Source organism: Triturus cristatus, chromosome 12 (genome assembly GCF_964204655.1).
Source record: "Triturus cristatus chromosome 12, aTriCri1.1, whole genome shotgun sequence".
NCBI classification, from domain to species: domain Eukaryota; kingdom Metazoa; phylum Chordata; class Amphibia; order Caudata; family Salamandridae; genus Triturus; species Triturus cristatus.
The window spans coordinates 524,794,695-524,822,272 of NC_140595.1; the positions used below are offsets into that span (position 1 = coordinate 524,794,695).

At 43.5% G+C, this 27,578-nt stretch overlaps 1 protein-coding gene across 1 annotated transcript in view; it reads left to right on the plus strand.

The window, feature by feature from the left end:
- The window catches only part of NECAB2 (N-terminal EF-hand calcium binding protein 2), a 1,135,462-nt gene that overhangs the window by 527,595 nt on the left and 580,289 nt on the right, over positions 1 to 27,578 (plus strand). The window contains exon 5 of the mRNA XM_085637926.1: positions 8,602 to 8,699. Within this exon, the coding sequence (XP_085494052.1) occupies positions 8,602 to 8,699 (98 nt within the window). The remainder of the gene's footprint in view (positions 1 to 8,601; positions 8,700 to 27,578) is intronic.

Consider the following 27,578-nt stretch of genomic DNA (forward strand, 5'->3'; position numbering starts at 1 on the left):
TGGGTATTCCCAGACGTGGGACCCGTGCTTACTACGCCACTGGAGTCAAGCTATCCTGGCTGATGACGGCTGATAGCCAGAAACCGGTCCTAGGATGCTTGATTCCAGTCCAGGGAAGACATGGCTTGGCAGTTCGGGCTGGACTGTTCCCATGAGGCACAGGGTCAAGACTGATTTGCATATAGCCATGTCTAAACTGGAGTGGTGTAGTGGGCAAAAGAACGATGGATTTAACCCAGATCTCTTGACTGGGGGAGAATGTATGCATTGTCAGCATTCCGTCCATCATTTGTTTGTTGTAACGCTTTTCGCCCTAAGTGGGATGGGTATTCCCAGACGTGGGACCCGTGCTTACTACGCCACTGGAGTCAAGCTATCCTGGCTGATGACGGCTGATAGCCAGAAACCGGTCCTAGGATGCTTGATTCCAGTCCAGGGAAGACATGGCTTGGCAGTTCGGGCTGGACTGTTCCCATGAGGCACAGGGTCAAGACTGATTTGCATATAGCCATGTCTAAACTGGAGTGGTGTAGTGGGCAAAAGAACGATGGATTTAACCCAGATCTCTTGACTGGGGGAGAATGTATGCATTGTCAGCATTCCGTCCATCATTTGTTTGTTGTAACGCTTTTCGCCCTAAGTGGGATGGGTATTCCCAGACGTGGGACCCGTGCTTACTACGCCACTGGAGTCAAGCTATCCTGGCTGATGACGGCTGATAGCCAGAAACCGGTCCTAGGATGCTTGATTCCAGTCTAGGGAAGACATGGCTTGGCAGTTCGGGCTGGACTGTTCCCATGAGGCACAGGGTCAAGACTGATTTGCATATAGCCATGTCTAAACTGGAGTGGTGTAGTGGGCAAAAGAACGATGGATTTAACCCAGATCTCTTGACTGGGGGAGAATGTATGCATTGTCAGCATTCCGTCCATCATTTGTTTGTTGTAACGCTTTTCGCCCTAAGTGGGATGGGTATTCCCAGACGTGGGACCCGTGCTTACTACGCCACTGGAGTCAAGCTATCCTGGCTGATGACGGCTGATAGCCAGAAACCGGTCCTAGGATGCTTGATTCCAGTCCAGGGAAGACATGGCTTGGCAGTTCGGGCTGGACTGTTCCCATGAGGCACAGGGTCAAGACTGATTTGCATATAGCCATGTCTAAACTGGAGTGGTGTAGTGGGCAAAAGAACGATGGATTTAACCCAGATCTCTTGACTGGGGGAGAATGTATGCATTGTCAGCATTCCGTCCATCATTTGTTTGTTGTAACGCTTTTCGCCCTAAGTGGGATGGGTATTCCCAGACGTGGGACCCGTGCTTACTACGCCACTGGAGTCAAGCTATCCTGGCTGATGACGGCTGATAGCCAGAAACCGGTCCTAGGATGCTTGATTCCAGTCCAGGGAAGACATGGCTTGGCAGTTCGGGCTGGACTGTTCCCATGAGGCACAGGGTCAAGACTGATTTGCATATAGCCATGTCTAAACTGGAGTGGTGTAGTGGGCAAAAGAACGATGGATTTAACCCAGATCTCTTGACTGGGGGAGAATGTATGCATTGTCAGCATTCCGTCCATCATTTGTTTGTTGTAACGCTTTTCGCCCTAAGTGGGATGGGTATTCCCAGACGTGGGACCCGTGCTTACTACGCCACTGGAGTCAAGCTATCCTGGCTGATGACGGCTGATAGCCAGAAACCGGTCCTAGGATGCTTGATTCCAGTCCAGGGAAGACATGGCTTGGCAGTTCGGGCTGGACTGTTCCCATGAGGCACAGGGTCAAGACTGATTTGCATATAGCCATGTCTAAACTGGAGTGGTGTAGTGGGCAAAAGAACGATGGATTTAACCCAGATCTCTTGACTGGGGGAGAATGTATGCATTGTCAGCATTCCGTCCATCATTTGTTTGTTGTAACGCTTTTCGCCCTAAGTGGGATGGGTATTCCCAGACGTGGGACCCGTGCTTACTACGCCACTGGAGTCAAGCTATCCTGGCTGATGACGGCTGATAGCCAGAAACCGGTCCTAGGATGCTTGATTCCAGTCCAGGGAAGACATGGCTTGGCAGTTCGGGCTGGACTGTTCCCATGAGGCACAGGGTCAAGACTGATTTGCATATAGCCATGTCTAAACTGGAGTGGTGTAGTGGGCAAAAGAACGATGGATTTAACCCAGATCTCTTGACTGGGGGAGAATGTATGCATTGTCAGCATTCCGTCCATCATTTGTTTGTTGTAACGCTTTTCGCCCTAAGTGGGATGGGTATTCCCAGACGTGGGACCCGTGCTTACTACGCCACTGGAGTCAAGCTATCCTGGCTGATGACGGCTGATAGCCAGAAACCGGTCCTAGGATGCTTGATTCCAGTCCAGGGAAGACATGGCTTGGCAGTTCGGGCTGGACTGTTCCCATGAGGCACAGGGTCAAGACTGATTTGCATATAGCCATGTCTAAACTGGAGTGGTGTAGTGGGCAAAAGAACGATGGATTTAACCCAGATCTCTTGACTGGGGGAGAATGTATGCATTGTCAGCATTCCGTCCATCATTTGTTTGTTGTAACGCTTTTCGCCCTAAGTGGGATGGGTATTCCCAGACGTGGGACCCGTGCTTACTACGCCACTGGAGTCAAGCTATCCTGGCTGATGACGGCTGATAGCCAGAAACCGGTCCTAGGATGCTTGATTCCAGTCCAGGGAAGACATGGCTTGGCAGTTCGGGCTGGACTGTTCCCATGAGGCACAGGGTCAAGACTGATTTGCATATAGCCATGTCTAAACTGGAGTGGTGTAGTGGGCAAAAGAACGATGGATTTAACCCAGATCTCTTGACTGGGGGAGAATGTATGCATTGTCAGCATTCCGTCCATCATTTGTTTGTTGTAACGCTTTTCGCCCTAAGTGGGATGGGTATTCCCAGACGTGGGACCCGTGCTTACTACGCCACTGGAGTCAAGCTATCCTGGCTGATGACGGCTGATAGCCAGAAACCGGTCCTAGGATGCTTGATTCCAGTCCAGGGAAGACATGGCTTGGCAGTTCGGGCTGGACTGTTCCCATGAGGCACAGGGTCAAGACTGATTTGCATATAGCCATGTCTAAACTGGAGTGGTGTAGTGGGCAAAAGAACGATGGATTTAACCCAGATCTCTTGACTGGGGGAGAATGTATGCATTGTCAGCATTCCGTCCATCATTTGTTTGTTGTAACGCTTTTCGCCCTTGTCACCAGCACAAATGCACCCAGTGAGCCCTGATGTTTCATTACCCTGCTAGTATTGGTTTACGGTATTCTAGGGCCATCTCTACTATTACCCACAGGAGAGGGGAGCCATAACCTAATTCCCATACTACTATCCCCCACCTCTTACCACATCAGCTTTCTGTTTTTTCCTCCACCGATACTCATGCACTTTAATCCTCCCCTTCCTTTGTAACTACATTTGTTTAGTCTGGACTAGAGACAACTTTGTATCATAGACTCATGTAATAAGAAAAATCATTAATAAATAAAACCAATACATATATATACATACTTAGAAGGGCTTTGAATCAACTTTCTTTACATATTGGTCAGTTCAACTGTCCTTCATATTTTGCTTCCTCCGCCACAGCTTAAAGTGTGGGAGAATGGGCAGGCTACTTCAGCCAGAGGCTCACTTGCGCTCTTTGTAATGGCACTTTTTAGGTCTCGCCTGACCCAGCGCATGCACTAGTCTGGCGAGACTTATTGAGAGGGCTCCAAAAAGTGCTACCAGGCCAGCCTAGAGCTACAGTGCATGTGCGCGGGCGCGACGCGCTTTACCGCGATCACTTTCACTTTCGCGGCCGCAAGCCCGCTTTGCATAGCCAATAGGTCTCGCTTTTGAGACCTTATAAGTATTTAGTTATGCAACTGTTGCATGGCTAAACACTTATAAGGTCCCAAAGGCGAGACCTATTGGCTATGCCAATGCTTGTTCTGATTGTGTGTGCGCAGCCATCTCATAGGAAGTGTGCTTGAGTACTAAGGCTGGTAGAGCAATATTTTGCCTTTGCTTTTTTTCTTCCCATTGTGCTTATTTTTAAGTCATCCTTGTCTGTTTAAACAAGGTTTTCAGTTTAAAAAACTTCAAAGCCAATAGTAGATTTTTTATGTGCTAATGTGCAATATATTTTCCAGTGATGTGCAAACTAGGGGTGGGCATAATGTTCTATTCTGCCCACGGAATTGGTGGAATTTTGGCCACTCCGATTTACTCTTAAAGGTGGAGTTCTCGCTAAATTCTGCCAATCACCACATGGCAGAATTTTCCTTCTGTGAGGCTCCAGAATTTGTGAGTTGGTGAGTGAGAATCGGCATTGCAAGCGCGATTTTTTAACTGGGTCACTGGCATTCATGGTCAGAAGGCTGTTGTTCGAGTAGATTTGCTGCCGATCAAATGGATTTTCTAATCGAGTGGCAGCAAAATCAACTCGATGGGCCGTGCGGTCTTGCGCAACACTTGGTACCATTTACCCTGATTTTCAACACCACTTGCGCTACTGGCGCAAAACTGCAAGGTGAGTAGCATATTTTCCGCCAGTTGGCGGAATTCTGCATAATCTCACTGAGTTTTTATGTAATTCCATGGAATTGTATGGAGTGAAAGTCCGCAAGTTCCGCCCACCCCTAATTTGAACAAAAATTATTTCTATGTTCATTCTAAGCACTCCCAACTGCTAGGAAGCAACCATATTGCTCAATTAAAATTATATGTGATGGTTCTTTTTTTAAACATTTTCTGCCAGCATTTGGCCACCATGTTTAGGTAGCGACTGGTTTTCTTTCTTTTCTTTAAATTTGTGGCATATGCAGATAATATAATTTAAAAAAAATAACCAATCAACCAGGTTTCCAATGCTAGAGCAAGTTGTTTTTGCCAATGCTCGTTTTCAGTTGAGGCTTTTCCGTGAATGGGGCTCTTTCTTGATAGCTTGAACTTTATTTGTTAATGGTAAATCACGCTGGTAGTGTATTTGAACTCTCCTCTTTATTTAAAATAAATAAATAAATAAATTTAGTGATAAATACGTTTGTCGATAATTTTATGACAATTCTAAATCTTTGCAACATTTGAGTTACTTAATGAGTATGGAAAATAATGTAGCTATATAGGTAGAGCTAAAAGATATATATTTTTTTTACCTCTCCTTTAAGTACAGTTAAAAATTGCTGTTCCTTATCTTTGACAAAAAAATATCTGACAAAAAAAATTGCTGTTCCTACTTCCATCTAGAACCCCCTCAATAAGTGAAGAAACTAGATGCTTCGGAGGCTCTGGGTCTAGCCACAAACAATGCTAACTGCCTAGAATATTGCATGGATTCTGTAGGTGAATTTAAATACATATACATATCTATAACAACACCTCACTTTGCTGAAGAGAGGCTGACCGACACTGCTGAAAGCCGTTTCAAGCACTTTAATTCCCATGGAAATCTGCTCACGGGTAAAAGAAAACCCCACACGTTCCTCCTCTTCCAGAGGGCTGATCACGGGTAAATGTCTCTGCCTTTCGACTGGCCTCGTGACTTAAGACTGCGGTTCAATCCGCTTTCAGAGTCATTTCAAATGGAGGGCAACTTCATTATATTTATTTTTTTAATTCAATGTCACAAAAACGCTGCAATCCTTTACTTTAATAAATGGTGTTTGTTATGCCTTTTTCATTTTTAAGCCTGTGTAAACTTGCCTTTTGGTTTCCATGTAGCATTCTCCACTCTTTCATCCATCCAATGGAAACACGTTTCTCTCGCTCCCCTTGCCAGCACACCTGCAGAGTCTGGGGCTCATTCATTGGAGCAGTTTGTGGTGGATGGAAGTAAATAAATGTAAATTGATACTTGTATAGTGCACTACTCACCCGCAAGGGTCTCAAGGCGCTTGTACGAATACCGCTGTGGAACCCATCCTGGCTTTCCGTGTGAGACGTCCACTCCTGGGCACCCCCAAGGTGGAGGCCAGGCATCCTTAGCGTTGTGGGGGCCGTTGTGGAGATTAAGCAAGCTATTGTCCAGAGTTGCAGAGTGGGACTCCATAATTGGAATGGCACCGAGGTGAGAATTATCAGGTCCGTGGAATTTTTGAGCCCAAGACCCGCCGAGGTGGGGAATTGAACCCTGGTCCCGGGCTAGATCTCTGCATCAGGGTCTGCCGCTCCAATCATTGAGCCACACTTCTCCAGCCCGGCCTGCCTAGCCTCCTAAAGATCAAAAACAGAAGTTCCACTAAATGAAAATCCAAAGGTGTGCTGGCAAGGAGAGCGAGGTGGAAGTTTTTCCACTGGCTGGCTGAAAGAGTGGAGAATGCTACAGGGTCTGGGGCTCATTCATTGGAGGGAGAGGTGTGGCGCCGCGGCCAGGGTGACTGACGCTGGAATCTGGGGATCACGGTTCGATCCCCGGCGCCGGCGGCAGATTAGCCCAGCACCATGTGACTCTGGGCAATAGCTTGCTTAATCTTCCCGACGGTCCCCTTACGGGTGATTGTTTGCGCTTTACAAATGTGGATTATTATTATTATTGGCGGTATATGTGTGTATATATATATATATAAATCTAGCGTGTGGCTTGGTTGTAGTGTACTGTAAATTCAATCCTTAGTAACATTAATTCAAATGGACCCTGCTGAAATGTACAAAGCAGAATACATTAGATGGATAAGCTGTTAACTTTATTATCAAAACATTAGTATTCTTCTGTTGCACTGTAATTGAATAAGGAAAAAGGTAGGAGGTGGGCGTAACTCGCGTAATTTTCTGTAGCGTAATTACTTAAAAGTATAGCAAAATGAAGCAAGATTACACATATTAAGCAAAGACCATAATCCAGCCTACAGTTCTATATTCGTAGGGCAAAATGCACTCTCACGTCAAGAATGGACCAGGGGATGCATTTGCTCCGCTGAAAGAATTTCTTTTCCTTATTACTCATAACTGCGCAAACAGATATAATCGCAACATTTTCTGTAATTTTACATCAAAGGAGTAACATCAAATCACTCCAAACCGACTAAATCATGTAGATTAGAACTATGATTGCACTAAGGAATTGCAAAAATAATGGAAATCGGCACCAAAGCGTAATGTCTTCTCCAGGAACAGTGCAAGAATAAGAGGCACTCCTGCGGAAACAACAAAATAATGTTGTCCCCTAATGAACAAGATTTTTTCCTGTCTTTATTTTAGTATTTTTGATGATGTAAGTGTGGTGCCCTATTAGTGATGCCAGTAGCGCTGACTCTAATATTATCCTACAGTCTGAGAATCTTGCCTTCCCGCCCCTGCGGGTAACACAGGTGCTATTAGTTTCCCTTTACAGAACTTTGGGCAGTTGCCTTGCATAAATAAACATAACAGGTGTATTTGTAAAGCGCATGATTACCCGTAGGTGTCCTGGCGCTGAATAACAGATGTTTATTGTTATCCAACTCAATGGTACTCAATTTATCGGCCTCAGATGGATGAAAGGCTGAGTGGACCTGCCGGGATTTGAACCTGTGACCATGAGGTCAATCACAGGCCCCTGCAGTGGCTGCTTTAGTCCACTGCGCCACCAGACCCTTGCTACTGCATCGACTGAATGCAGTGGGCCCTGAATGTGGTTGGTCCAAGTCTTGTCTTTTATATTAATCATATTTTTACTCTTACCTGCCTGGCTATATGTCATGCACTTGTTTACTTGACCGTTATGGTGTACTCCCTGAATATTGGCACAAGAATATCGATGACACACACAACCAAGGACAAAATATTGAAAATAAAATAATCCCCCGGTAAGTCTAGATTTTCAATACCTTGTTAATATATCTTCAAGGTACGGATATGTGGAGTTAAGAAAAGTAAATCTATACTTCCTTATATGCAGTTACCTTTTGATATTTTGTCCCTCGATATTCTTGTACAATGATAATTTGGAGGTTGATATTCAGTTGTATAGTCGCATGTTATTTGTTACTCTTGGAACTTGGCTTTACTCATTTGGTCTTTGAAAAGGTTTTCCATTTAACAGCCAGGACTCCATGGCGAAAGAAGTCTCACCTGAGCTGTGATTCCAGTTCCATGACATGACATCAATGTAATTTTATACCATAAATTTATCAAGAGCACACTGAAAACTGATCACATATCTGCAAGGATTGGGATTGCAGATGAAATTTATTTCCAGCATGTCCATTAGTTTCCTGAAGCCCTTACATTAGTTTGGCGTTCACTCAGCTTATTCTTAAACTGTGACCAATGATGCGCATTTTTGACGTAAATGTGCACCCGCTCATCATCTCATCTATGAATCGTGTGACTGTTATTGAAGCTCCTTGGCTTCAAGCCTAGATCCATATTTTGAGCTAGTTAACAAGGTGCTCGATTATAAATTCCCTTTTCTGTTTTGCAATTACCATGTCATCTCTGTGAGCAGAGGCTTTTCTGTTCTACTTAAGTTCAACGTTTGACATGGTGTGTGGGTGCTAAGCACAGGGCAAATGTGGTTCACAGAGAACCACTTTCACCCTAATGGCATCCAATTATGCGTCACAGAGATAGACTGCAAATTTGTAAAATGATTCTTTTTCCTTGTTTTTCAGATTATTTTGCCAATCACATGGGAGATTATGAGGATGTTCTTTCTTCTCTGGAGACCCTCAACCTCTCCATCCTCAAAGCTATGGACTACACAAAGAGGGTGAGTAGCAGATGCATAGTTTATGGTTGTAGCCATGACGGTGCTCACCCTCATTGGCAGGGTAAAGGGTATTTACTCACTGATTCAAATTCAGATCATATGGTCTGAATGCACCACAGTTCTAAATTATAATGCCAGCTATACTGTGTAATTTCTATGGCGTAGTTACATCCATCATCTCTGGTAGGAGCCCATACAATACATAAGAGAATGCAAGTTCGTGTGGTGTGATTAGATCCCTCACGAGACAGCACTATATATAATAAATGTGAGAGTTGTAATAGCGTTGCTTCTTTAGAGAGACACGTTGCAGTACCTACAATATTTGATAGAAGCTTTACAGAGACAGTTAGTAGTTCATAGGTGAGTGAGAGAATTCAAGTTTCAGTGATACGGGCGCATTTTTTACAGATAAAGCAGTGCATAGTTAAATTAGACAGTTCAAGTTTGGGCGGTATATTACTTCACAGAGAGTTAGCAGTACATAAGTAAATGAGAGAATTCCAGTTTGGGTGGTATATTACTTTACAGAGAGTTAGCAGTACATAAGTAAGTGGGAGAGTTCAAGTTTGGGGGCTGTATTACTTTACAGAGAGTTAGCAGTACATAAGTAAGTGAGAGGATTCAAGTTTGGGTTGTATAGTACTTTACAGAGAGTTAGAAGTACATAAGTAAGTGAGGGAATTCAAGTTGGGGCGGTATAGTACTTTACAGAGAGTTAGCCGTACATAAGTAAGTGAGAGAATTCAAGTTTGGGTGTTATAGTACTTTACAGAGTTAGCAGTACATAAGTAAGTGGGAGAATTCAAGTTTGGGCGGTATAGTACTTTACAGAGAGTTGGCAGTACATAAGTGTGTGAGAGAATTCAAGTTTGGGTTGTATAGTACTTTACAGAGTTAGCAGCACATAAGTAATTGGGAGAATTCAAGTTTGGGTGGTATATTACTTTACAGAGAGTTAGCAGTACATAAGTAAGTGAGAGAATTCAAGTTTGGGTGTTATAGTACTTTACAGAGTTAGCAGTACATAAGTAAGTGGGAGAATTCAAGTTTGGGAGGTATATTACTTTACAGAGAGTTAGCAGTACATAAGTAAGGGAAAGAATTCAAGTTTGGGTGTATAGTACTTTACAGAGAGTTAGCAGTACATAAGTAAGTGAGAGAATTCAAGTTTGGGTGGTAAGGTTATATCTCGCTGAGGCAGATGGGAATATATACATATGAGAGGATTCATGTATGTGTGGTGTTTCGTCATTTACTTTGAGAAGTAGCAGTTCAAAGGCACGTGAGAGAATGCATGTTTGTAGGGTTACAACCCTTATTGGTGACGGTATTGTACCAATTAATGGTATAATTCGTATGTATGCACTATGTTTATGTCTCTGGTCGACAAAGGTGGCAATGCATAGAATAAGTGAGAGCTCTATCTTTGCCTGACAGGCAGGAGAACATACAATGATGAGAGAATTCACCTGTGGGTGGTATCGTTTTGTCCCTTACTGAGAAAGGTTGAACTAAATACATGTGCGTACATTTATCTATTTGTGGTGTGTTTTTCTCTCCTGCTGAGACAGGTAGCAGAACATACAAGTGAGAGAATTCATCTACAAGTGTCATTGTTCTTTCTCTTACACAGAACGATAACAGTACATACATGTGAATAAATTCACCTGCATGTGGCACTGTTCTGTACCGTTACAGGGACAGGTAGCAGTACATACATGAGAGTGAATTCACCTGTGTGGCATCGTTCTGCCCCCTACAGGCACCCATTACTACACACATATGTGTTATCGCTCTGTCTCTTACTGAGACAGCTGTATCTACAACATGGGAGTGAATTTATCTGGCTGGTTATGGTTCTATCACTTAATGAGACCAGTAGCAGTGCATAAGTATGTGAGTGAATTTATCTATGCGTGGTATGGTACAGTACCTTACTTAGACATGTTTTAGAACATAAAATATGTGTGGCATGGTTCTGCTCCTTACTGGGGCAGGTAGCTCCTCATACCACATGTGAGTAAATTCATCAGTATATGGTACGGTTCTGTCCCTTACTGGGTCAGGTGGCAGTGCATACAGCATGTGAGTGAATTCATCTATATGTGGCATGGGTATACCACTTACTTAGGCAGGTTTAAGTACAGAAAATATACGTGGCATGGTTATGCCCCTTAGGGAGGCAGGGAACACTACATACAACATGTGAGGAAACTCATCTGTGTTTAGTATGTCCTGTCCCTTCCTTGGGCAGATTTTAGAACACAATATGTGTGGCGAGGTTATGCCCATTACGAAGGCAGGGAGCACTACATACATTAATCTGTGTGTGCACAGTTCTGTCCGTCCCTTAATGAGACCGGTAGCAGTGCATAAGTATGTTATGTGAGTGAAGTTATCTATGCGTGGCATGGTACGGACCCTTACGGAGACATCTTTTAGTACAGAACTCTTACGGAGGCAAGTGGCACTACATACAACATGGGAGGAAACTCATATGCGTGCTGTACCGTTCTGTCCTCTACTGAGACAGGTAGCAGTACATACAATGTGTGAGGCATGTTTGGGTCTCTCACCGAGACAGGTAGCAGTACATACAATGCGTGAGGCATGTTTGTTTCTCTCACCGAGACAGGTAGCAGTACACATACAATGTGTGAGGCAAGTTTGGGTCTCTCACTGAGACAGGTAGCAGTGCATAGGATATATGAGTGTATTCATGCCTGACTGCCATGGTTATGCTCTTTAACGGAGACAGGTAGCAGTACATGCAGTAACTCAGAGACCTCCACACTTGTCGTTTGGGAGAGGCAATACCTTGACATGGGTGGATCCCCAACCTGCTAGGCTTTTTTGATTGTGGTATTTAATTACGAGGGCAGTGTTTTTAAGCAGAAATGACAACTTTACGTTTATATATATTGATTAGCTTGAGAAGCAACATTTAAAATTGTATGCATGAAACTGAAGGAAGAAAACCTGTTTCTAAAAGACAAATTCTCCGGGCTACTGGAATTATGCGGCAGCGGAGGGTCAAATTATGCAGCACGAAAAGGCAAATGATGCGCCAAAATGCGGCACATTTTGTGATAGATTTACTGCGTTATTTTGTTGTTTTTAATCTTGCTGCCACTGTGGGCATTGGTTGCACCTCATTTTAACACCCACATGCAGCAATAAGCAAACAGTGAGCCTTTTCAAACTGCCTTCCACTGCGCGACAACACGTGTCCCTACGCTTTTAGCAACTGTTGAACAGTTTGAGCTAGAAACAATTTCTTTGTTAAAATCTGCAGATTATGCAGCAGATGATGGATTATATGGCAAATGTGGCTAATCTATCATTATGCGAAAATCGCTGAGGCCGCACAATAGCATAATTCTAGTGGCCCTGCAAGTACTCAATAATAAATAATTTGATATGAAGCTTAGTTTCATGATATATGGAGAACTTTCTCCAAACAAAAACCACAGGGCCAGTTCTACATGCCCTGTATGCAGTTTGTGTTGGAGCTACGACAAAGGTATTGGACTACATGGGCAATTTTAATTTTATATGCACAATCAGCTGCCTATCAAATAGTTTGAATGAAGCATCAGCAATTTAAAGAACACATATTTTTGCATTCCGTAAAGTGTAATATATTTTCTGATCTCAAATTGTAATAAATGATGGTTAAAAATGTAATGCATTGTATTTGTAACCTAAAAAGAAGTACACAACTTGTATTTTATGTTTTCGCTTTAATTCAAATGAACTGTGCAAAAGCATGACTGTAGACATCTAATTAAACTATATATTACAATATACATAAAAAGTAAGCGGTGTAGTGGGCTCTGTAAGGAAAGCTTCGACTTTTAAAATGAGGCTGCAGAGGTACTTGTCAACCAGAGAAGTATCTTTATTGTAATTCATATATAACAGATGTAGTCTAGATACATCTTCAATATTTTCTGATATGATTTCAGGTACTTTTGACTTCACTAGCAACCTATAATACATGATTATGTTTCATGTCAAAAGACTGTAAAGAATGTGAATTTTGTTTTACTTAGAATAAAGCAAATAAAGTTTAACATTGTACAGCAAGGGAGTGGTGCATGCCTCCGATGTCATTATAGACCTCAAAGGCCAACTTGTTTTTGGCACTAATTGTTCCTGAGAGCATTTTTCCTATGAATACTTATTACTTCTACGTAACATAGTGTCCACTAGGTTTGATTGTAAAAAAAAAAAAGCGTTCAGATTTCCAAATAAGGAATTATTCTATTTGATCATTTCAGTTAAACTTATAGTTAATGTATTGCTGGAAAGGACCCTATACAAACCTTCGAAGGGCACGTACCATGACATTTGTGCTGCATTCCTGCCATGAACATAACTTTCAAAAATATTACACATATATATTAATACACAGATACTTCCTTAGACACTTTGTAAGTGCAGGCTAAGTACACACAGAGTCTTGTAGGTAAGAAATAATGCATCATACTAAGGTAAAGTACCACAGACAACAAAGAATGAGCCCACATTAGAGGCTAAAATGTTTACCTACCCTGCTGATTCACAAATAACCACAGGGTACCGCTATCTAGCCCAAGTGAGTAAATTTAGTATGCGCCATGAGGAAAGTGAGATGTAACTAGCCTAGATAATCAGCTTTTGCTAATATTTCTCACTGATATATATACGTAATATTAGTGAAAGTTATGTTGAATGAGATGCAATGAGCTACACCAATGGTGAACCTACTTGGGCCGTATTTGGCTGGTTTGTACCTATGCATTTTTGTTACCATATGTACATTGTTATAGAGAGACAACCACTTTAAGATGGTGACTGGATGCCACACGCAACGTTCTTTCATTATTTAGTTTTTACTTTCATTGTGGAACCATTTAAATAAGGTAATGACGCTCAGCTGGGTGTGTGAACAAGGCTGCTGTTGAGGCCGAAACGCGTCAGGAGTGCTGGATTTCAATAATAACCTAAGTTTTGGGAGACCTCCTGAGTGAGCTTTTGTTTCAGAGATTTGAGATCAAGATTAAATATATGTATGTAAGGCTGCTCTGGGTACAAAGTGTTGTGATGAATAAATACATTGGCGCATAGTGGTTTATATGGGGCATTTTGGTTCATAGATTCCCTCCCTAGTTGGAGTTTTCCATTTTGACATATTTTGAGATATAAGTATTTGCATTTTTGCATTCAGCCATATTATCTTGTGTTTGGATTACACTGGATGAATTGGCAGTGAAAGGCAGTGAGCAGAGGAAGAATTGTTATCTATAAAAGAGCTGGCATGCAGTTCCTGTTTTGCACTGGAACAATCTTATTCACCGCAGAACATTTATTTCAAGACTTTCAGTCTCATCGATATATTTGTTGATTCTGGCAAAGACATCTATGTTTTTTGTATGGGCTCCACTGCCAATAATAGTGAATGTCATCTACATCAGCAAACCAGACACAAAGACCTCTAGATCTAATTGAAAAAGAGATATTGCTGTTATAGAAATCCAAGTGAGCACTCACGTGAAGACATAGAACAGTGGGAGCGATATTAAAAAAAAAAGAATGGAGGAAATTGGCTTGCTGGCTAATAAAGTGTGCACCTGTGCGTTTCATTGACTGCAGGTGCCTAGGTATTCATTTTGTTTCCTGTTCATTTCTCGATTATTTTGTCTTTGTTTAGTCTTTTTCTGAGCAAACAAAAACATGGTACTACCTTAGATTATTTGAACTATAGGATTTGATGTTTACTGTTAGACGTAAACCATATTGACTGACGTACTGGTTTCCAGTTGAGGAAATTACCCTATTCCAGTACTTAATTTGCAAAGAAATAAGTGCCAGGGCCCTTGTCAGGAGACCACAGCAGCTTGCATAACCCTTGTGCTTCTAACGACAATTCAGACTTTTTATACATTAAGAATGAATAATACCTGTCACCCAAGCTTTGGGTGGCAGGTATCAGTCATTTTTAAAGTATTTTGAATTATTAAACAACTGTTGTGTTCTTCACAAAATTAGATAAACAGCGCCACCATGTGGCTGGCTGTCATAATTCCAGGTATTGACAATGAAGTGCTGGTGATGAGCACCGGAAACCACAGGCTCAAATTAAGCATTGCGCTATTCTTTGTATTTTGGCTTGGTGTTTCTATTTTGAACAGAACATTTAAAAAATATATAACAATGGAGAAACCCAAAAAGTCCCCAGAGTATAGAATTTTTCTTCTAATCTCTCAAAGAAACTAGCCTAGAGCCCTTGCTGGGCGCTGGAAAACATAAGTGTATGCGCTAATCATAGGAGTGTATGGGAAAGCCACACAGTCACCATGCAGTAATTAAGCCCTAGCAGTCACCTTGAAAACTAAAGTAACTGCCCTGGCTATTTGAAAGTAGGAGGGTAACATCAAATATTGTGCAATTTACAAACTAGACCTTACTTTATTTTGGGAATCTTCCATCTAGTCTTTAGCCAATAGAATGTCATCCTTTCTCCGGTTTGTGTCAACCAATTACTGAATGGGATTGAAAGCATTTACTAGATTTCCTGAGGTGGCAGTTTATTCAAACGTAGGAGAAATTATTATTCCCCATCGACTTCCCTGCATTGATTTCTATGACAGGAGAAGTAGTGGCATTTGATTATTCATAATTTTCTTTTTTGTCTTTCATTAACTTCATTGATCTAAATGGTAAGAATTGCTGAGAAGGGGATTTTGAACTGACCGGCTTTGCATCTATTGACATGTTTGGGAGAAAGCATTGACATGCCTGATTGTTTGCAAACTGTTTAAAAATACATACGGACAGAAAATGCCAATATTAATGAGTTCAGAATTTTTACATGTATATCTCTCGCTCAATGAGCCTTTGAAATTAAAGCCTGAGGACATCATTCAATTGAATGACGCTAGCAATAAAAGAAGGATCTCACGTATAAATCTGTGTACTATGACTGATGGAAGATATGTTTTATGAACACATACAATTTGAATGGAGGATGGAGAGAGGGTTGTGCATACACAATCCAACTGCTATCTGCAAAGCTAGACCACTTTGGAGCAAGAAAGTGGAGGTTCAAAGCAGTAAGATAGGACCAAAGTGTCCCTGGATACCAGCCTTTAGGTCCCATTTCATTGTCCGCGGCACACTCTAGTTCAGAAACATGGAGGCCAATCTGTATAGGGCATAGACTAATATATGGCTCTAGAAGGCAGACTTATTTTTTCTAGGGCTTAACAATGGTAACCCGTGAAAAAACGCTGATACTAAAATCAGTTTTGGATTGCTTACCAAATAATTAAGAAAGGAAATAAAAATATGCTGAAAAAAAACACATTTTGGAAGTATTGCATTATTTTGTATATGTACATGTGAAGTTAAAGGAAATTCTCTGTTGGATGGATTAGAACACTGACACCTGTTGGTGGGGGTGAGAGATGGGAAATGCAGTAATGTCTTAAAGTATACATACATGTTGTGGCTTAATTCTATCAAGAAAACTTAGTTCAGAATCAGGACATTAAGAATTGAATCAGATTCCAGAGTAACTTTAATAGTTATGGGTCATAGATCCAGGCCTACACAGTAGCTTTAGCCGGCTAAGGCCACAGTTCCAGGCCCCCAGAGTAGCTTTAGCCGGTTAAGGCCACAGTTCCAGGCCCCCAGAGTAGCTTTAGCTGGTTAAGGCCACAGTTCCAGGCCCCCAGAGTAGCTTTAGCCGGTTAAGGCCACAGTTCCAGGCCTACACAGTAGCTTTAGCGAGTCTCTTGAGTACTGGAAAAAAGGCCATATGTAAGCACAGCGCTGTCTAATCCAAATTACCAAAGATCATTTGAATTGTGTTCATGCACCTCTTCTGCCCGGAACCTTAAGAATGTTGTGTAGGTTAGGTATATAATGGCAAAAAAAAAGAATTTCCTCTCTACAAAGCGGTTGAAATTTCACACTTCATACATGCAACATGAGAATACTGTACAATTCGGACAATTTAACAAAATGTGCAAAAAGTGTCATAAGCTATAGACTTGGACCATTAGTTGAACACATGTTCTAAGTGGTAATTGCAAGATTAGTATTATTCTAGCTCCAATCATGCGCCTACAACAGATTTCTAAGACAGTCTTTAGAAAGGCCATGCCTACGTTAATTGTCTGTCCTCTACTTATCTATTTGGTCCACAGGGCAAACAATTCCCGTAATACTTGTTTTATTTTGCTTTTGTGGCCATTAGGCCAGACTTTGTTTCCGTGGCTCGATCACTGCTGAATGCTCGATTTAGAAGATGGCGGATAGGAGGCGGGCCTTTTTTATGGCTATCGAACTGTTGTAAACTGATGCATGTACCATTTCTCGTTTAAAAAGCACTGGGCTTTATTTAGAGTTTGGGGGTTGGGTACTCTGTTACAAACGTCACAGTTATCCCATCTGCCTTATTTCAAGTGTATTGGGTCCTAATGCACTTGTAATAAGGTGACGGGATATACGTCACGTTTGTGACAGAGTACCTCTACATCAAACTACCAATCAGGCCCTCTGTTCTGTAAAAAACACATTATTTAAAACAAGTGTGTAGCTTGGCACCTTTTTGCTTAATTTATGCATATCAGATATATCCAAAGCAAAAAATGCAGCTGAAAATGCTGGCTTTCAAACTGGGATCTGTGCGGCTACGGGTTGTAATATATTGTGGCAATATAGTATTATTGACCCAGACATAAGTGGGGTCAGTGATCCAATTTCGATGTTCGTTGGGGAGATTTAATTGGTGGATCCTGGGGCAAAAGTTTGAGCAAGTCATCAAAATGTATAAATTATCAAATATGTATACCCAGAAGTAATATTTGACTCTGCATCATTTGTTAAAGTGGAAGAGGAGACATGAGAGAGATACTGTCCTTTCCCTCTTACATCTCTTTCGCTCTCAAAAAACAAACAATAGGGGCTAGCTATATACACACCAATGTGTAAACAACTATTATCCATTCGTGGCTATCCCTGTAACAGTGGTCGTGATTACATTCTTTATAAAATTAATAAAAAAAATAATAATAATAATAAATAAAAAAAAGTGGAAGTGGAGAAAAAGCACCATATTACCACGGGCATCATGGTTTTACTTGTTCATTTGAAAAACTGGTTACAAAAATACAACTAAAAGTAAAACATTAAAAGGGTTGTTTCAGACTAGAAAGATTACACCAGCACCTTCTTAGCCTTTAGAAGGATCTATCTCTAGCGTTTCTAACCAATTGCCATTTGCTGTGTTACTGTTTTGGTTCAATATGCTGAACACTAAGGGTAATATTTTCTATGTATTAGTTATTAGAAACTTTGCAGACGACCTCACCTTCTTTTCAAGGTGTAAGTGATAAACTGAAGAAAATAGTTTGCATTATAGTTTGAACAATACTATTATGAGAAAGTGGGACTGTTATCAGTATATATAATTCTTGAGATTTGGGGTTTTCTGTAAGATTTGCATTTCTTTAAAATAAAAAAAATAACTGAGCATGTTTAGGTACTTATGGAAACTGAGGCCCTTACAACAGATGGACCTGATGGAACCAGCACATAAGTAGAACAAATATAGCCTTTTTGGTTTATTCAAATTCCTCATCAGCCTCTTCAAATGATAGAATGATCACAGTAATATTCCTGTAGATTTTGTACAAGATCCTTCAGTCAGGGGATCATGTTCAGGGTCGGCTTTAGCACTGGTGGCACCCAGTGCAACAATCATTTTTGGCGCCCCCACACCCATGACTGCCTCCTCGGATTCCCTCTCTACCACAGAGAAAAAGGGCCCCTAATCTCTCCAATCATAAGTTATTGCTAAACACAGTGATCCCCCCTGAGATCAGCGCCCTGTGCGGCCGCACCTTTGACACTGCCCTAAAGCCAGCCCTGATCATGTTCTTGTCGTAGGTTCATATTTTTTAGTGGCTTGTCTAGACTGCTTTAAAGTTTTGCTTTCATTGAACAAAATTATCCCCCAATGTCACCATTTGCTGTATTGACACAATGTTAGGCCCCGTTACATCTAAATGTTACACAATTGTCCGCTTAGGGGAAGTATTTGAGAAGAAATGTGGTTAACCTGTTTGAAACATTATTTTGAAAAGTGCATAATTTCCCATATGGCTTTCCTTAGTTAGTGTCGCTGAATGCTGCTATTTGGGTTTTATGTGATCAAAAATGGAGTGAAACATTTGCAGGATTTTGAAGATCTAGGGTAAGATTTGCATACAAAACCTCGTTGAAAAACTATTAAAAATAACCTTTGAAAGCATGCACAGTTAGCTTTTATTATAAATAGTTAGGCTTCAGCTAAGCATAATAAATTGAAAAATATTGCTCCTTCTACCCACCACTTGCCTTCATTTTCTGTCAAATGGTTTTCCTTGAGATCCAATGATTTTTTTCTTTTACTTGCTGACACTCCAAAAGGTTCTGGAAGCGATCAAGCAGTCCTAACTTGCAGTTAACTTTTATTAATATCACTATGGTTGCAGGGATATAGGTGTTCATCTAAAAGCCACGAGGTGCATAGATTCTGAGAAGATTATTTGAAGAATTACCAATTAGAGCTTGTCACTTGCAGTTTGCACACAAGCACGTTTCTTCAGGAAGTGCATTAACTCCATGTGCCACATCACTGTAATTGGAAACTGTTAATTGCAGGTTACATCCAGATCTCTGAAACTAGTGCATTAACTCACCACGCTCTAACTGAGACTGGAAACTGACCTGCCACTTGCACAAAGATCCATGCCTCAGACATTTCTCTCTGATCTTTCTTACTAAGTTTTAAACATGTTACACCCAGATATTTTAAGCACATGCTGAATTCACAGTTTTCTCATCTGCAGTCCCTAAGACTTTTTTTCCATAGAGTGCAGACATTCATTTTGGTTTCAGTAAGAGTGTGTGTTCCCTTTTAGTCCTTGTCTATAAAATTGTTCAATAATTAAACCTTGTGGTATGTTTTTTTTTTAACTAGTGAGCATTTCCATAGTCCTTACTTTGTGGTGGGCAATAACAGGTGATATTATTCAATTCAACATTCATCATCTGGTGGAAACAGATCTCTGCAGAAGGCACACCACACCAACTTACAGACCTATCTTACTAGAAATAGGGCTTGCTTTACACCGATACTGAAATGCTGTGAGTACCTTCCTGTGCACACAGGTTAGAATACGTTCTCTGTGAGTGAAAGGATGATTTAGTCGTATTATTGTAGTGCATACAGCATTCCACTATAGAAGCGAGTCGCGAGAGGTGGATCCCATAAAATATATAGGTATTTTAATAGCACTATAGTTAAATATCAGGACAGGGCTTCATTGTGATGGCCTGTGGGTGCCTCAGTACTAAGTAAGCAAAGTACACAGCAAGTCAGCACAAGGATGCATTTTAGGAGTTTTTGCAATATTTTTTACTTGAAGACCATCGCCTTTTTTAGGTCCGGGTGGCCAGAGTTGGACTGGAAACCAAGATGAGTCCTGACAAACATGCTCAAACTAGCCTCCCTCCGCAGGAAGTTGCGAGTTGAATAGCGCCATGGTTCAAGGCAGCCCATCCTGCTCAGAAAGGAGCTGGAGTGGCAGAGTTGCCAGTACAGTCCTGAGAGGGATCCTTTGTACCAGTGTTTAATTTGTAAAATAAGAAGTGCCGGGGCTCTCATCATGAGGCAGTTTCGACCAGCCCATTTTCCCTGTTGGCACTGGCTAACATAGAACCAACAAACACTACAAGAGGGGAGGATATGTAGCGTAATGGCCAAAGCTGCCGACTTTGGAGCTGGGGAGCCAGCTTCGAGCCTCAGCGTGGGCTCAACATGCTGTGATTGTGGACGAATCACTTAATTTCCCTGTGCTCACCAAAAATGAATGGGTCCTTAACTAATGCTCAAGTGCCGCTATGTCCTAACGGTCTTAGAGTGGTCGTAGTTAGACCTGTGCAGAGCTTTGTAAAGCCAATCAAAAGGAAGCATAGTAAGTGCCCACCCATGAGCTCAATCCTTGGCATCCTCAAAAGTAAGGAATTCTTACTTGAGGAGGTGGCAGACTCAAAGGCTCTTGTGTGCTGCCTGGTGTCATGCTGAGTGTCAATGTGTTTTTTCGAGCGATTGTCACTCCATGGTCCTCAACCAGCTGCTTGATTGACCTGGACCTAATTCACCTCCATCACCTACCTCTACCTAGGGCCAAAGACTCAAAAGTACTACTTGGGCACATATTACAAATAGGGTGTACCGTTCTTGTTTGCACCAAGGTACAACTGTGAGCAAGTATACCAGGCACAAACAGAAACAGTGCACTGTATGAATGTAAACACACGTGGCATCCAGGGCAGTGCATTCAGTGAAATAAAGAGCTGCTGCTTCAAAGCCATGCTATGTTTTTTTGGGTAAACGGCAACTGCCTAGTGAGGTGCTATAGATCTCCCGGCAAGCGGTGCCATGAGTAGCTGCACCCGCCTGCAGGGGGTTATTTGGTGATCCATGGGATCTTCTTTCCCCCTTCAGAGCGCTGCTCTCAAAGGGAGCACCGATGCTGTGCCACCTTTTGTATATCAGAACAATGTCTCAACCGGTAATCATTTATAAGGACCATTAAACAGAATGCTTTAGTCTGATCAAAGGAAGGAAAAACAAACGAGGGAGACCAAAAGAACTAGAAAAAGCAGTTTGTTATTTGCAGGTAGTTAAACAGCACTACATTACAAATATATTGAAGTAACCAAACATAACCAAATGTGCACTGGTCGTGTTAGTGACAGTGAACGGCGCAGTGACACAAGTGATGTGGACTGCGTGAAATGGCGAAAAACAATAGAGCACAAAAAACTGTAAGGGGTCAAAAATATATACAATTCGGATACATGTAAATACAATTTCAATATTAATTACAAATGACCCTATGGAGACCACGATTAACGCTGCTAAGTCGACGGCATTTCGACCAGTCTAAGTAATGGTCATCATCAGGACTTTGGTTACAAATTTCTTAAGTAGTGCTGGTAACGCAGAGTGTAAGAATCATGGTTTAAGGATACAACCAATAGATACCAATTCAGCAAACGCTTTTATTATGGCAGAAGGATAAACAAATTCGGATCACAGTGCGCCTTAGACCTGGACGTTAACCATTGCCGAGGCACGGGCAGTGGCGATTCCTTAATAAATAAGGGAATTGTGGGCCTAAGCAAAAACGAGGGACCGTTGGACAATTCGTAAACGGTAAAACTGCAAATACAGGAGTAAACGGGTTTACTCCTGTATTTTTGTTTCGTGACACCTTTTGTAGCACAATTTCAGTGAGCCGCCTAAGAGCATGTTTGTTTCTGCTCCCATGTCCATATTATGGGGCAGGCTAAGATGCAGAGATTCCCTCGTTTGCATGGGGCCACACCCCCATGCAAATGAAGGAATGTTCTCTGAACATAGTGCTTGCACAACATGTGTGCCAGCAATATTAGTATTCAAGAATCAACCGCACAAGTGTCTGTGGCTGCTTCTGTAATATCATGGTGCCCCAGGGGCACAAAATGCAGACACACATGCCTGTTGCGTCCCCAGGACACTATCTGTAATACGGCCCCTGGAGTCCCAGCTACATGATAGCTTACTGACAGTGCACTGACCATGCACGTAAGTTCTGTCAGTATCACTTTACAGTACAAATTTCTGTCAATAAAATGGTGGGCAAAACTCATTCTAAAGAGGTGTCCTGTGAGCAAACTAATATCAAAAAGTGTGTTTTGTATTTTGACAAAGTTACTGTTGTCTCAATCATTTAAAAATCTGTCAAGCTGATATGCTCGCGTATTCAACACTACTCAGTGCTTTAAATGGAAAGAAAATACGTGCAGGTACTCATTAAAATGAGCTTGAGGTGTGGCAAGTGGGCGGGGCTCGGGGCGGGCTACAGGAAGATATAATAATACATAATAACTTCTGTACCAGTTGCAGCACATATCAAAACACATGAGAAATGCATTTGTGTCCACAAAACAGATTAAATCATTACACAAAATGAAAGCCAAACAGGATGATATGTTAACATTTCCTTGTTTTGTAATATTTGCTGCTTCTTAATGCCATTCTGATATTTGTTGTTGTTTGGCACAATACTATACATTCTCAAGTGTGCACACACATACACACAGAAAGAATCAAGCACACATGTGCACCAAAGCATTCTACACAGTCCCCTTAAAATATCTCCCGAGTGTTCTGATTCTCTCCCTCTTTCTCTCACAGAACAACAGGCACACACAAGCAGGCACACACAAGCAGGCAAGCACACAGCCATATGCAAACACTCACACAAAGTCTCGGGTGAGATTAAAGCCATTTTAAACTCCTTACCTCCCATGGCTTTTTTAATAGTCGCTGTCAGCCTGCTGCCTCCTTCCTGTGTTTGCACAAATCCACAAAATAGTGTGAATGTGATTAACAGCACAGGGCCTAAATGGGGCCTCCACTGTCAAACACAGTGTGATGGTGAACACAGGGACATCATGCAAAAAAGCCCACGCTGAATAGTTCAGCCGCAACTCAGCTCAGAAATACAGTGGGTCTTGGCTGTCAGATAGGTTCCAACGCTGACAGCCTAGTGCTGACCAGCACTTGCAGTCAATCCGCCTACCTTTCATGCGTACCGGTACTCTCCTCACAGTAGAGATGTGCAGTACTTATAGTGATAAAAATAAGAAGTGCCAGTACTCAGTACCTGTGAGTGATGGCTCATTCAAAACACTGCCACAGCCCTTTTCCCTATGACCAGGCTCTTCCTGTCTCTTGCTGGTTCCGTGTTGTTACATCCACATATCTGCTCCACTTGCCTCTCATCTTTACCCAGCCTCTAACCTTCTCTCGCTAGTTCTGTCTCTTTTATTCCCAATTCTGCCTTACTCTCTCAACAAGTCTCTTACATTTTCTCACTGATTTTTTTCCCTACTTGCCTCCAGTTCTCCCCCCCATGCTGTACTCATCCCCAAAGTTTGCCACCTGGGGGGAGAGAGAGAGAGAGAGAGAGAGAGAGAGACTCATATATATATTAAAGTTAACAAGAAATGTACCAGAGTTTTGACTTTACACAAATTTGTTAAAATACCATTTCTAAGCCCAGTTTTGATTTCAGAACTCAACAAATATCTGTCATTTTTTCCGAGAAAGTGGCAATGCTAACTTCACCTGTCACCTGACTTCTTTAAATTCCTTCCTCCCCCTTCCTTCAATGTTCACCTTGTCTTTTCCCCAACCAAATACATCACCAGTTGCATGGGAGCCTATTCCTGGAGCGCTGCAGGTTCCCTGCTATTCATTGCCCTAAGGGCAGGGCTAACTTCACAAACATGAACCCATTACCTCCTCGTCAGCCCTCCCCGTCCCAGTCCTAACCAGTTGAGCATAGCTCCTCCCACCAGACACTCCCAAGCAACTTGAAACCCATCCCTTCCCTCCAGGCCACACCCATACCCTGAGGCATATAGCACCGTGACCCGCCACTCCACATCCTGTTTGTTTTTTCTGCTGATTCACTTCCGGGCAAGCTTCGACGGGATAGGAGGTGCTGGGTCTTCAAGCCTCCTGTCAGGTGAGTGTGAAACGGGTTGTTTAGCGCCCGTTTAAACCCCTTAGGTGCCGTTTTTGAATTATTGAGGCATTTACTTTGAGTCCCTGCTGTAGCGGGACCGTGGGGTTGGGGGGTCAGGACTACCTGGTGTGGGGTGGTGACTCCCTGCTGCGGCCTCCTCTCTTCCGAGTTTGTTCCCTGCTCTAGCGGGATCGCCCGGGGGGAGAGGAGGTGTGTGAGGCGCGGCTTGCCTTTCTGCGCGCCAAGGGCGTGACGGTTTTGGCTTCTATATCTTTTGTTCGTCAGTGGGGGCATGTCTCCTGTTTGTTTAGCGTTTATACAGATTGGTTTACTGATTACTGTTTGACTGTCCGCTTCGCGCTTCCTCGGATCTTGGAGTGGGGTGTTATTCTCCTGCTGGTTGGGGGTTGCTGCATTGTAGGTGCCCTGGGGAGGAGTTTCCACTGTCCTCATGTCTGTCTCTATTCGGATGGGGGTCGTCTGGGGTTTTTTGTGGCTCTAATCTCCTACTGCTCTTAAGAGTCACTGTGGCCTTCTGGTTTATGTCTGGGGCTCTGACTCTCAAGGTTACAGGTTCTAATCCCTTTGATTCGGTCTAGGCAGGTTTCTTCAGTGGGCTTTGGGGGTATTTCTTACCTTGTTCACTGGTTCCTGGTGCGGGGGCTTCTGGGTTCTTGGTATCCTTAAAGGTTGGGCCCTGTCCTGTCCTTTCCTTTTATGGGATGGGTGGAAGTCTCTGATTGGCCGTTTTGGGGCCGGCCTTCAGTCCTGTTGGGGATTGGCTGGGGATCGGTGGGGCTTTCCCTGGTTGGCCTTTGAGAATATATATATTTTTTTTTTCCCATGGTTAGGCTCGGTTTTTAATGGGGTCTGTTTCTCTGTTCTCATGTTCACAACATGGAGGGTAGAGGTGCGGATGTACGTGAGCTCGGCTGTGTGGATGAGGAGGTGGTCGCTGGGTCTTCCACTGCTCCTTCCTTAATAGATATTCAGAAGATGATTGAGGCGGCGGTGGCGGCTGCCTTTGTGGCTCGTGATCCCATTGGGCCTAAGAAACGGAAATTGGATGCCTCGGCGGGGGTCGATCCTGACATGGACTCTGATGAGGAGGTGAAGGGTCGTTTTGTCCAAGGGTCGGACCTTAGTTGTGTTCTACAGCATGTTCGGGACAATTTGGGGTTCCCTGGTCCCGTGCCGGGTGGAGAGTCTGAAGACTTCTTCGCTAATTACCTGAAGAGAGAACCTGAAAGCCTCCCCATTCATGCTTCTGTGCGGAGGGTGCTGGAGGGGGAATGGAAGGATGTGGACAAACATGCCTTTCCCCGGTTTCTGGCTAGGAGGTATCCCTTGCAGGGTTTCTCGGAGGAATTCCCGGCCGTGGTGAAGGTGGATTCCCTGCTTGCTGGCATGGCATCTCAGAGCCTGGTGGTGTCTGAGGATGCGGTTCCTTCTGATCCTGGGGACAAGCGTGTGGAAGGGGCCTTGAAGCGGTCCTTTGCTGCCTCTAATCTTGCAGTTCGGTCTGCAGCTTACACCAGCTATCTTGTGCAGTCACTTCTTAAAGACTGTCAAAGTATTTCTGCGCAGCTCATGCAGGATGAGGATCCCTCGGAGTCTTTATCCATGTTGGAACAGCAGTTGCGTTTCTTGGCAGATTTGTCCTTTGACTCCCTTAGCGCTGCTGCGGCGGCTGCAGGTGCCTCGGTTGCTGCTAGGAGGCAGTTGTGGCTTAAGTCTTGGAAGGCGGAGGCTGCTCAGAAGGCGGCCGTGATGAAGATCCCCTTCACGGGCTCTAAGCTGTTTGGTGAGCCGTTGGAGGCTTTGATTAAAAAGACTGCGGAGGACAAGAAGTTGTTGGCTCCGGTCCGCTCTTCTCAGAAAGGGAAGTTTGCGGGTTATAAGCGGGCTTTTGGGCAGGCGTTTCAGTCTAAAATGGCGACCCAGCCCTTTCGTGGTAGGGGACGTGGCCGGGGTGTCCCTTCCTTCCACAAGTCCCGGGGTCAACAGGGTGCTTCCTCTTCGGCGGGTCCCTCCAAGTCGTGACTATGTGATGATCGGGTTGCCGGTTGGGGGTCGCCTCTCTTCTTTTTTTCCTGTCTGGGAGGAGTTCGTTCGGGACCAGTGGGTCCTGCAGGTGGTCCGGCTGGGCTACAGAATAGAATTCGGAACTCCTCCGGTGGATGTGTTCAGGTCTACCCCTGTTCCCAGGTCTCCGGCGAAATGCCGTGCTCTGTTGGACGGAGTTCGGGACTTGGTGTCCAAGGGGGCTGTGGTGAAGGTGCCTGTGAGTCAAAGGGGTCGGGGGGTTTACTCGATCCTGTTCTTGATCCAGAAGCCAAATGGGGACTTCCGTCCTGTGCTAGATCTGAAGGCGGTGAACTTATGTATCCCTCATCGGTCCTTCAAGATGGTGACTCTACAGTTGATTCTTCCCTTCCTGTCGGTGGGGGATTTCCTGACTTCGCTCGATCTCCGGGACGCTTATTTTCATGTACCAGTGCACGCGGATTCTCAGAGGTTCCGGCGTTTCTGTGTGGGGGTGGATCATTTCCAGTTCCAGGTATTACCGTTTGGCCTGTCGGCCTCTCCGAGGGTGTTTACTAAGGTGTTGGCTCCCTTGGTGGGTTTGTTGCATGCTCGGGGTATTCAGGTGTTCCCTTACTTGGACGACTGGTTGATTTCTTCCTCTTCTTTCCTTCAGGCTCAGGCTCAGTCCATGGAGGTTTGCAGTCTCCTTCAACGGTTCGGGTGGATTCTGAACTTGGAGAAATCCCATCTTCACCCCACTCAGGATCTGCTGTTCATTGGGGAGGTGTTCAACACCAGGTTGGGAAAGGTCTTCCTGTCGGAACCTCGCAGATTGACTCTTATGCACGAGCTGAGGAAGGTGTTGGGGGCTCAGTCTTCCACGGCTCGCCAGTGGTTGCGTGGTCAGGGGCTAATGTCAGCTACTGTTATGATTGTTCCTTGGGCCCGTCTACACTTGTACCCCCTGGTGAATCATCTTCTGGAGCATTGGGATCCGGCCTCTCTGAGTTACGAACAGTTGATTCCGGGGGGGGTGTCCATCGCCCGAGAATTGTCCTGGTGGCTGGTGGATTGGAACCTCTTACAGGGCTCGCCCTTTGTGTCCCAGGAGAGGTTGGTCCTGACGACCGATGCCAGCGAATTGGGTTGGGGTGCGGTCTTGGGTCAGGAGTCGGTGCAGGGTCTCTGGTCTGTGCCAGAGGCGGGCATGTCGTCGAATTGGAGGGAG